Source organism: Netta rufina, assembly GCF_964035555.1.
Source record: "Netta rufina genome assembly, chromosome: 16".
NCBI lineage: Eukaryota > Metazoa > Chordata > Aves > Anseriformes > Anatidae > Netta > Netta rufina.
In genome coordinates, this window is record NC_140140.1 from 9,138,161 (window position 1) to 9,149,998 (window position 11,838).

An 11,838-nucleotide genomic window follows, 5' to 3' on the forward strand; every position below is an offset into this window, starting at 1 on the left:
ATTCATTAATTTAGCAGTAAATGATGTGTGTGTCTATCTCATGATCCAATCTGAGTTAATGCTGGTGTTGCAAACCTCAGATTAGAATCTTTTTTTTAATTATTATTTTTAATTGAATGAATTCAATCTTTCCTTTTTTCCCCTTTAACTTGAAAAGAAAAGCACTAAAATGGAATGGACTTTTTCCACCCAAGCAACATCAAAATAAAAACAAAATTTAAGTAGTGTTTGTAAAAAATATATTTGTGGTTGTTTTGATTTTTAAAACACAGGTGCCTCTGACACAGATCACTGTGCCATATACATATTTTTTAATAGTGTTCTTGCTAACAAACTTCGTTATTACTGATGGACAAATTATTTTGTCTTCTAAAAACCACCACTTGGTCTTCTGCATCAGCATTACCAGATCAAATGTCACATGCTACCCACTTCTACTAATATTAAGCAACAGGTCCCATGACCTTCAGAAGGGCTCCATTATTGATCTATAAGAAATGTCTACAACCAGCCAGGTTCAGTTAATCCATACATAGCATGTAATCAAAACAGACCTCACTTAAAAATACAGCTTGGAATGGCTTGGACTGTTGTCTTTTGTGTATACATGAAAGTCTGCGGTGAAGATAGTTCATCATAAGGTGAGGTTTTCTTATTTTTGCCAGCACAACGCAAGAATCCTAGTCCAGGAAGCATACTACTTGGCAAAGCTTTCAATAGTTGCTTTGATGCTCAGATTTTATGAAGAACATAGCCTCTGATTTCAAAAGAAGCACAAATATACACAACCTCTTTGCCACGTACAAGGTGTATGTTTCCATGTACAGACACAAGCAGAATGCATATGTGGAAGATATTTGGCTTTGTGGGACAAATTCTGTATTCACCTATGTTCTATGCATTTCTGCTGAAATCACCAGTGCCTCCGAGGCTGAAATTTGTTAGTTACTTTGTGACTAATCTGGTATTGAGTCTGCTGGACAAAGCAAAGCTGTGTGCGCTCCACTTTGAATGATGGAGTAGGTCTGCTTAGGGGCTTCTGTGTGAGAAGATGAGGAGAAGATAGGAGGAGGGGGAGCTGAAGTGGACACTGTGATACTCTGACCTCCATCACTAACCACAGTCACTTCTGTTGCTCCTTCTTGTATCAAAGCATTAAGGCCTTCTAAGTCAGAGCAGCTGATTCCAGAGCTGGTGATGAAAGCTTGGTTTGCTGAAGCCTCATGACTGCTGACAGGTGCAGCAGGAATCAGAGTTTGATGTAAAGCACTTCCATCAGTTTGGTCATGGGTTGTCAGAAGAACTGCTGATTGTGCCACAGGCACTGCTTCGCTTTGTGATATTGGAGGTGGAGGTGGTGCCAGCAAACTGACTTGGCCCAGCAGCTGCAAGCGGCTGTTGGCTGAGAGATCTTCCTGATTCTGGCTGATTAGTGTGGGGGGCACAACATTCACCGATGCAGCCTGAACTATGCTGTTATTCTGAGGGACCTGGTGACCCACAATGATCTTGACCCTTCCCTCATTGTATGGAGAAACCTGAGCAGCCTGAATTGGGACCTGGAGGTGACTGACAGTAATCGGGGCACTGGTCTGTCGACTGGGATCCATCTGGAGCTGTAGAACAGCCACCTCATTATTTTTAGATCCACTGTACATACTGTGCTGCTTCTTATGACTCCTAAGAGAGTCTTCTCGGACAAAGGAAGCATCACACAAATCACACTTAAATGCCTTCTTAGCATCTAATTTGGCAACTTGCCTAGAGCCACCTTGCTTTGGCCTATCTCCTTCCTTCTTCTCCACAGTTTGCTTCTTGGTCTTGACTTTGTCTCCATGAGCTTTCCTCACATGAGTAGTCAGGTTGCTCCGCTGCTTGGTATCAAAGCTGCAGAATTCACATTTGAAAGGACGATCTTTGCAGTGAATTCGCTCATGCACTTTCAGAGCTGCCTTGTTGGAACAAGAGTAGTTGCACTCCGAGCACTTCACTGGCTGCTCAGGCTGATGAGTTCTTATGTGGTGTCGAAGGCTTGTTTTGTTTCCACACTGAAACTCACACTCTGGACACTTCAGCGTATTTTCCATGCTGTGTTTGATACGAATGTGTGATTTTAAGTTTCCTTTCATGGCGCACCGGACCTCACAGAACTCACATTTGTAAGGTTTCTCACCAGAATGCACACGCATGTGCCTCTTCAAGTCTGAGTTGATTTTAAATTTAGCAGGACACATCTGACACTGGAAAGGAGCATCTCCTGTCAACAAAAAGCACATTTCAATTAGAGATGAGACACCAAGATCCATTTTATTTCTGGGGAGACAAAAGCCCATAGTGAAACATGCACAGCCAACTTGTTGAAAATATGTTGGGAGTTTACAGGTATTTAGAACATGCAGAGGCACAGTATTTATCACCTGTTCTAACGTATCTGTGTGCTGACTTTCAAAGAGAATGCCTGCCCACACCTATAGTTTTTTTTTTCTTTCCATATTTAGATGTTCTTAATTTCTAGTTCACTTTGTAAAACTGTACAGTGTGCTCACAAAAAGCAACTGGAGTTTCTTTCTCATTTGTCCCCCTTTGGCAACGGTATGCCTCAACCAGCATTTAAAATTCATTAAAATAAACACTAACAGCTGCTATATTTTTAAAGTCTAAGAAATCAACAGAATCACATACACGTCTCAGGTCTACAGTACAAGATTTAAAGTGAGATTCCTAAGTTAACTTTAAGCCTAGGTAAGTTTCAGGCTACTGCAGAAACAGGCAAGTAATGGGCAACAACCTCACTGCTCAACCATACAGTCCTTATTGCCTTTCTTGTAGTGACATTTATTCACATGGTGAGTTAAATTAGCTGACAAGAAAAGCTGGCCTGGTTTACTTTCAGGCCTGGTTAATTCCTTCCCCTGGCTCATGTGGTGCAGCACAAATGCTATTGCTGGCATAGAAAGAGTAGTGAAAACTTTTGTCCAGAACATGGGGAGTTGTACGGACAGAAGTCCATATCTTGAGTGTCAGGTGGCTGCCAAACCACGGCAGTACTGCAGTTGTATAGAAACAGAAGAATCAGAGATATGTAAATGCAACTGCAAGATAGAAATGGCTGACTAATGAAACATGCATGCAAGTATGCATGAGTAAAACCACCACAGTGACTCCAGGGAAATGTGTTTATACAGAGAAATAACATGCAGCTTTTGTTTTTCCAGCATTACAGCAACCGAGATACTTGCATCATACCTAATAATATACTACAGATTCAAGAAAATCTAGTATCTGTTTGTATTCATGCAGTATCAGTTCACATTCATGCAAACAGATACATAAAATATTCATAAATGCATAATTTTTATGAGAGCAATCCTGACCCAAAATCTATTTAACTGAAAGTTAGGTCAAATTCTTAACTGCTAAAGCATGAAAAATTAACGTACTCATCTGTAAGATCGTTAGTAGTCTGTTTATGTCAAGCCACCTACACAGATAACCATTTGAACAGCCTGAATCTAAGCCACTGTTTTGCATTTTCTTTATTTGCGGGCTTGTGTCATATGTATGGTCAAAATAAGCTGTACATCCATCAATCCATACAGTCAATTACAGCATAAAAAAAGGACTCTTTTCTGAAGTCATTGAAAAAGATCTAGAGCAAACAGGCCAATCCTATTGAAAAACATTCTTTACCTTTTTCTTTAAGGTAAAAATACATAGTTTTCTAAACTACTTGAGCATAAAGTTTAAAAGACTTATTTTGAAAGAGAAGAATTGTGCTCCTAAGTGCTAAGACATGCTTGGTGGAGGGAGGAGAAAGAGTATATTTGTTTAACAAGCTTTTTCTTCTTTAAGAAAACCACAAATAGCTATTTTAAAAGTTAATATTTCATACAATACTTACAGCTATGACAATAGCTGTATAGTTTTGCATAATTTGCTTATCCAGCTACATATGTAACAGGTTTAGCTGCATATTTTTCATATCAAGTTGTGGCCTACTGTGCTAATCCATGTCTCTGTTTAATAATTGAGATACATAGTGTATTATCTATATTAAACACATTTTTATTAATGAAGATGCACTGTTTGCTCATCTGGTTTATTTTACAGTCGCAGCTGCATACTCTGCCATGAAATTTTTATCTACTTCACTGATGAAGGCATTGTATGTATTTCAATGGCTTAATTTTCACATACTGCATAGCACAGTAAGAAAAAGAATTAGTAATTTTATTGAATAGAGCAATGAACATTCTGTTTACTTTAAGAGTGGTTTATTACTTGTTTCTTTACATTTCTATTCATTTATTATTAACGCTGACAGAATCAAACAAAAAAAGAGTGTCTGATCCTGGAATTAAAATTAACAATTTTAATAGTATTTCTACTCAAATTAATAGGAAACAGCTCTTCAGATGACTAGTTCAAGTAACGTCATGTAGATGATGCGACTCTGAGCAATGTAAATTACATTCACCTCCTACAGAATGACTAATTTTATTGTAGTAAGGAATGTATTCTAGAAACCAGTCTTACTTTTATCCTAAAATTGGCTGTGTGCATAACAGCTTTTTAACCTAAAAAGGATGAAATGATTACTGTCTAGAGTCTTGTGCCTCCTTTCAGTTAATCAAAAAAGCTTTTTTTTGAAAACAAAAAGAGGATTTAATTTCAGAGAAATGGAAGGGACGAGCAAAGTAAAGCCTTGCTTGAATTTCAGCATAACTTTGTTTGCTTAAGACGTAACAGAACGATTTGCTAAAAAGAAAGAAGGCAGCCTAAAACCCCTTTCCAACTATTGCAATATTTAATGGAACAAAAATCTAACTGTACTGGGAATGCGTGAGTGTCATCGTCCAGAGGTTGTCCCACAGCCAAATTCAGAGCATACCTGTCCATGTTCATAAATGCAAAGATACGCACACTCTTACATTACATGTAGAAAACTCAACACCATATTCTGTAACTGTTGTGTTTACTAACAGCTACCTTCTCATAACACCCTGTACTATTTTGACTGACCACCACATCTTCTTGTATAGCAACAGAAAGAGGGAAACTTGTAAAACAACTGCCTGATAATCCTGCCTGTTCCATCACAGCAGACTTGTGAAGTATAAAAGATTCTCTTCTGCTAGAGACAGATTGGTTTAACCCTCCCACCTTCACAATGCATAAGGGATTTATTTCTTTTATCTGTTTGAAATAAATCCCATCTTGCACACATCTGAACTAATGTTGTTTAGTACTTGAATTCCAAATCAGATGATGCAGGCTAGGTTCAAAGCTAATCTATTAATCAATGAACCATAACCACCTTGCAGCTAAAATTCACAGAACTAATCAAATATATAAAAGACAACACACAAACCTATACCTGGAGTAGGTGAAAAAGCAACCTATAGAGAAAATTGTACAAAGACAACTGTAGAGCAGTATCTTTATGGCAAAACTCTTATAGGAACAACCTCTAAGTCAGAAGTCTAATTAAAAGGAAACCAAACAAACAGTGTAAGTATAAAACAATACAATGTTTATAAGCCTGGGGGCTAAAATGTTTTATCCACAGAACAAATATGATATGGGAAAAATATAGTTCCAACTGATCATACTCCCCCGTTAATGTCCATCAGCCTGAACGTGGAAGGCAACACAAAGAATGGTCAAAAAAGGTACAACTTAAGTTGCTAATTACTTGCAAGTTTACTAATGAGATTTAAATTAAATTACACATCTTAAGTTTCTGATGACACAACTAGTTTACTGTAATTTCAAAGTTCAAGAATAACTTCATTGTTTCTTAAATAGTGGACCAGACTTGAGAAACACAGATAAGACCCTGGACACTCTCAAGGATCTAATTATTTATTGATTCATTAGGTTCTATTGGTTTAAGAACATCTTAACAGGCAGTTCCAAAGTCAATTTAAAAGAACAACTACCAAGAGTCAGATCTGTCTTCCAATTGCTTCTAGGTGTTTTCAGAAGAGCTGTCTTGCCCTACTAGATTACATACCCAAGAGACTGAGAGAAGCCAGATGCCTAAACGCTTCTGAGAATTCAGGTAGGCACTTCCTGGCATCTTAACACCCTGTATACCTTTTTAAAATCCTCCAAATGGCTTCCAAACTTTTACAGATCTGAATTTTGGTATAAGCTCACCTGTGTGGGATCTGAGGTGTACAGTTAGCTGACTAGAGTTGCGGCTTGCATAAGGACAGATTTGGCATTTAAAAGGACGCTCATTGGAGTGAATGCGCTGGTGCTTGTTGAGACTGCTGCTATCAGCAGCTGCATAGTCACAGTGTTTACATTTGTAAGGCTTCACGCCGGTATGGGACCGCATGTGCATCTTCAGCTTATCTTTGCGACTAAAACATTTGTTACAAACATCACATTTATGGGGCTTGTCTCCTGAAAAACAAAACACAAACAGGAGACCATCAATACATGAAGAATTTTTGTATCATAAAGATATTACTAAATAACAAACAAGCAAACAAAAACCACTGAACACTTTCAAATACCAGTGTGGCTAGTTTTCAGAAACTGGATGTAGGATTTCAGCTGACAGCCAGTCAGCTAAGGCTCCAGAAGGCTACAAATGCAAGTGCAGAAAGTTGAGAAGACTTTTGGAATTGTCTCCCCTTAGAACTCTGAATTAGTGTTTTGGGGGATAGCACGTGAACTGTTGAAATAACTGTTAGATATCAAAGGCAACTTAACTTTGCGCACCGCCACACTGCCACACTGCACCCTGATAAACACATGGTCTGCATCTACGAAGTTTGACAGTGCCTTAACCTATGTAAAGTGCTCATGTTTCATAGCTGTGAGTGGTATGGCCCAGTTGCGCCATAGCTTACCAAACAAGGCAATTCCCTAGGCACTAAGAACTAAAACTCCAGTATATACACATACGTGTATAACTTATCTGATTTATCTGTAGATGTTATTTTGTAGGAAAACTCTTTAACAGGAAGCCAGAAAGGAAACCAACCAAAAATAAAATATAGCAACTATGTAAACCTGTGTGGGTTCGCAGATGACGTTCCATATCCTTCATACCATAGGAAGTCTTGAACTGGCAACCTGACAGTAGTAAAATTAAGAAAAGAACACCATTAAATTAATGGAAAATCTAACAAAACAACAATAACAATATACTATGATACTAGATGAGGCCCTGGGCAACCTGACATAGTGGGTGGCGTCCCTACCTGTGGCAGGGGGGTTGGAACTAGATGATCTTTAAGGTCCCTTCCAACCCGAGCCATTCTATGATTCTGGGCATTAGGTTTCTTCTCAATAAGATTTTCTTTAAAATTCACTATTTACAGAAAACAAATTCCCCATCTCATTTCCTTACAACTGCTTAAAACTGGCTTACCTATGAACTTTAGTTTTCTAATGCTTCCCCAGGGAGACAATTCCTCCTCTACATTTCCTTTTTCTGTAAGTCTTTCTATCAGCTTTGAAACAAAATCTCTGCACTCTCTGCCTAGGATTTGAGATGCATTTTAAAATACACAAGGGATGCAGAGGTAACTAATTAATTCCACATATGATTTCAAGTTAGTGCTACTGGGAACTTAGTTAACAGCCCACCGTTCAGGAATTCTGCCCAAACAGAAAGTGTTACAGGTTTAAAGCGCAGAAATGAATGCCACACATTTTAAGTGTGTCTTTCAAGTGAAGGCAGGCTAGCAAAAAAGAGCCTGTAACTTCTGTCCCCATTAATGATCGCTACTCATCTACATGGCTGTCTCCACACATTTACTGCATATTGAATGATTTTTACTCACTAAGGTTTCCACATACTTTGGTTCAAACTATCATCATAGAATCATAGAATGGTTTGGGTAGAAGGGACCTTAAAGGTCATCTAGTTCCAACCCCCTGCCATGGGCAGGGACATCTTTATACACAAGCTAACTGATTAGAGACAAAGCATACAATGCAAAATGCACATATAATATTTTTTGCATGCAATAATAGCAGCTGGCAAAAAGGAAACCAGACTCTGCCCTTCAACAGCAATGGCTGTATGCACAGGCCAATGTCAATATGCAAACCCACTGGAGCATCACTAGGGTATGTCACTGTATAGGACCAAAGTCTAAGGACGTGCAAAATCAATAGCAAAACTACTACTGATGTCAGTGGTAGTATATTACACCCTTTGTTGGCTGCCCTCCAAGTTACATGCATCTTAAGTGCTTAAGACAGACACACCTACTTTGTATGTAACTATACCAATCCTATCAATGTTATAACAAAGACAACATAACCCACATCTTACCTGGATAGCAACAGTTTAGTTTCTTCTGTGTAAGTGAGGAAGTCGATTTTCTTGAACGTGCTTTTGGTGGTGTAGAGACAATAGCAGCAGTTGGAGGCTCACTGCTCTCGCTAGGCAGGTACGTTTGATAGCCATGTTCAAAAACAAACTCTGGTGCAGAAACTAAACACATAAAATAGTTCAGTTTGATAACATTAGCTTGTCTAGTCAGTAAAACCTTTCTAATTACTTTCCATCTCATTAACTACTCCTTTACTCTGTTTTCTTTTCCAGCAAGATTTTTCTTCCTGGCTTCTTATTAATATGGGGGAGTTGGAAAAAGAAAGGCATTTCTCTCCCTTGCTATCCTGCTATCAGATGAAAACTCTGTAAAGACCACATGAGCCATGCTGAGCTTCATATGACCCTACACAGGCCCACTTGTCTCCCTGTTTGAATACTATCTGACTGCACTGTTAAAACATTCTGCTTCTGAAGCCTGTCCAGGTCTTCCATTAATAAAGTTCTCTTTGGTTTTCAACACTGGCTGTGCTACAGCTCAAAGGAAAGAAAAAAAAAAATATGGCTAATATTGTCAAAAAGGCATCATGTAAATAAATTAAAAAAGAATTAAAGAGTTCAGCCTCTTTCAACAATACTGTTTTTAACTATTACTCATAACGGGTAAAACTTTGTCAGGCAAAGTCGCAGCTTTTAAATCAATTAAATGTTACACCCCAAAAGGGCAGAAGGATGTAATTGCCCTCATTTTAAAGACGAGCAAATATGAAGCACAAGAGTGACTCATCCAAAACCCACACTGAGTTGAGGGATTATAATACAAAAATTCCTGGAAGCAAGCCCTGAATTCATTTTGCTTCACTACTCTTTCAGACTTGCTGTCCTAATCTATCTGTACAACTTTAAAAATCGAGTAATTCGAATTTTAGTAAAATCCCACACCAAGGTAAAACAAAACAATATACAGAAGGACAAATCTTCATACATTAAACAAAACTGTAGTTTTATTTACATGTTTGCAAGATCAGGACCTTACTTCAGCCTTCACATACACAGAAATTTTGAGTAATATTTTTTCTGCCAATTACTTGTGGGAGCAATGTTAGGGAATGCAGTGTTCTCACATAGAAGGGCCTGGATTAGAGCCCGACAGCAATTCTGAGTCTGTTTCTCATCAAAAGCACTCTTAAAAAATAAAATGCATAGCAATTTGATTACTTTTCCTAAGTATTGACAATTTTAATTAGTTTGCACAACTTGGTTATACAACGTTAGAGTTGTTGTAAGTGAACTTGTATCTGTTGCCACACCGAGGCTGCACACCGCTCGTTTTCTTCCTTCCTTTGCACAGATGTGACAACTAATGTGTGACCAGTTTGTTCACCTTAGTGTGATGGGGGCACATGTGCAGGGAGCAATGTAACGTTGCTTTGCACAAGCAAGTGCTTTGAAGCACTGTGATACCTGTGATGGTTTGGGTCTCCGAGGTGATGGTCCTGGCCGTGGTTTGTGCCTGTGTCGAGGGCACCGTTTCCTCTGACACAAACTGGACCGTGCTGGTGGCCCCAGCCGCCGCGCTTGTGAGCTGGCAACCGCTCTGCTTGTGCGCGACGAAGGCGTCGAGGTTGTTGAACTGCTGCTTGCAGATGCCACAGATATGGATGTCCGGGGTGAGCTCCACCAGCACCGTGGTGCCTCCTGGAACTGGAACGGCAGCAGAAGGGGCAGTGATTCTGTGATTCTATGATTCTAAGGAGACCGACACCGAGCGCCCGTGGCCCCCAGGGGCGGAGCTGCCCGCTGCGGCCCATGCCCATGCCCGCGGCCACGTTCCCCGCAGGCCCCGGGCCCCCTGGGGGGTCCCGCCCAGGCTCAGCCCGGGCCCCGCAGCCCCCGGGCGCTCACCCAGATTCCCGGGTTCCCCCCCAGCCATGTTCCCGGGCTCCTCCGCTCCCGCCTCGCTTCTTGCGCTACTCAGGTTTCGGGGCGTAGCCGGGCCCCGGTTCGAGCCGGCTTCCGCCTCGCGGGCCCCGGAGCGCGCATAACCCGCCCGGCGCGCTGCGCCACTTACACTGCACGGGGCCGGGGAAAGCCGGCGCCGCCCCCGCCCCGCCGCCGGGGTTCATGGCGGCAGCGAGCCCCGCACGCCGCCTCCGCCACCTGCAAGGGCCTTATTACCGGCGGGGAACCTTCCCCCCGCGCTTCTCGGCGGCCGAGCGGCGGCGGATGTGGAGGGGCCGAGCATGCTCAGTGGAGGCGGCGAGGCTGCGGCTGCCCTCACCTGCCGCCGCGCTCAGGGCTCCGCCATGTCACCCCCTCATAATACCGCCATGCTCGGCTCCTCGGGCTTTTCTTCAGCCCGACCGTTCCTGCTCCCCGTAACGGCCCGCATTGGCCTCATGAGCCCGGGCTCCGTGCCCTGATGAAGCCGCCAGTGAAGCCGTGGTGCTGAGGTGGCTGCGCTGCACAGCTGTGTCTGTGAGGCAGAGGTAGCTTGTGTGAGCCAGCCCTACCTCCTGACGAGGCCGTTGTCCTGAGCCAGGCTTTTCTGTGTCTGGCAGGGCGTGTGTGAATTTGGAAACTTGAATTTTGAAATGAGCCAGGACAGGTGCTAGAATTACAGCTTGAGGTAGTCTTTAAGTTTTGGCTATCTCACTTCAGTCATGCGCCTAGTCACAGAAACTGAATATCCCGAGTTGGAAGGGACCTACAAGGATCACGAGCCCAAGTCCTGGATCCACACAGGACCACACAAAAATCAGGCCCTATGTCTGATAGTGTTGTCAAAATCATAGAATCATATCCTGAGTTGGAAGGGACCCACAAGGATCATCGTGTCCAACTCTTGGCTCTATAAAGGGTCTACCCAACAATTCAGAGCACATGGCAGAGCATAGTCCAAATGCTTCTTGAACTCCAACAGGCTTGGTGCCATGACTACATACTTGGGGGGCCTGTGACAATGCCACCCCCAAGTAAAAAATGTTTTCCTAACTCTAGGCCTGGCCCTCCCATCACAGCTCCGTGCCATTCCATCAGGAGGAAAGTGGGGACCCCCAGGGGTCGCTATTTGGGCTATCTTGTTTAATATCTTTATTGGTGACCTAAATGAGGGGATTGAGTGTACCCTCAGTAAGCTTGCAGACAACACTGAGTTGGGAGGTAGTGTTGATCTGCCTGACAGTAGGGTAGCCTCATTGCACTCTACAACGTCCTGAAGGGAGGTTTTGATGAGGAGGGCGGTCAGCCTCTTCTCTCAGATAACTAATGACAGGACTTGAGGAAATGACCACAAGTTGTGCCTGGGGAGATTTAGATTAGATAGCAGGAAAAGCTTTTTCTCTCAAAGAGTGGTCAGGCACTGGAACGGCCTGCCCAGGGAAGTGGTGGTGTCACCATCCCTCGTGGTGCTCGAGAAGTGCCTAGATGAGGTGCTGTGAGATATGATTTAGTAGCCTAGTGGGTAGTATTGGTGATAGGATGGTTGGAATAGGTGGTCTGGTAGGCCCTTTCCAACTCTATGATTTTTGTCTGAG

General features: G+C 42.0%; 1 protein-coding gene across 1 annotated transcript; it reads right to left on the reverse strand.

Annotated features, from left to right (window-relative positions):
• Positions 1-809: 809 nt before the first annotated feature.
• Positions 810-10,503, reverse strand: ZFP64 (ZFP64 zinc finger protein). The gene is made up of 6 exons (XM_084296563.1): positions 10,374-10,503; positions 9,767-10,006; positions 8,303-8,464; positions 7,030-7,092; positions 6,163-6,414; positions 810-2,257 (listed from the first exon to the last, which is right to left on the reverse strand). The coding sequence occupies exons 1-6, from the start codon at positions 10,426-10,428 to the stop codon at positions 957-959; spliced, it is 2,073 nt and encodes a 690-aa protein (XP_084152689.1). The 5' UTR covers positions 10,429-10,503; the 3' UTR covers positions 810-956.
• Between the last annotated feature and the right edge of the window lie 1,335 nt (positions 10,504-11,838).

Bases quoted from the DNA above. Each gene is read 5' to 3' on its own strand.
- ZFP64 (XM_084296563.1), bottom strand. From the start codon at position 10,428: ATGAACCCCGGCGGCGGGGCGGGGGCGGCGCCGGCTTTCCCCGGCCCC. The intron at 10,007-10,373 runs GTAAGTGGCGCA...CTGCCGTTCCAG, and splicing joins TTTCCCCGGCCCCGTGCAGT to TTCCAGGAGGCACCACGGTG. The intron at 7,093-8,302 runs GTAAGATGTGGG...TACTACTGTCAG, and splicing joins ACTAAACTGTTGCTATCCAG to GTTGCCAGTTCAAGACTTCC.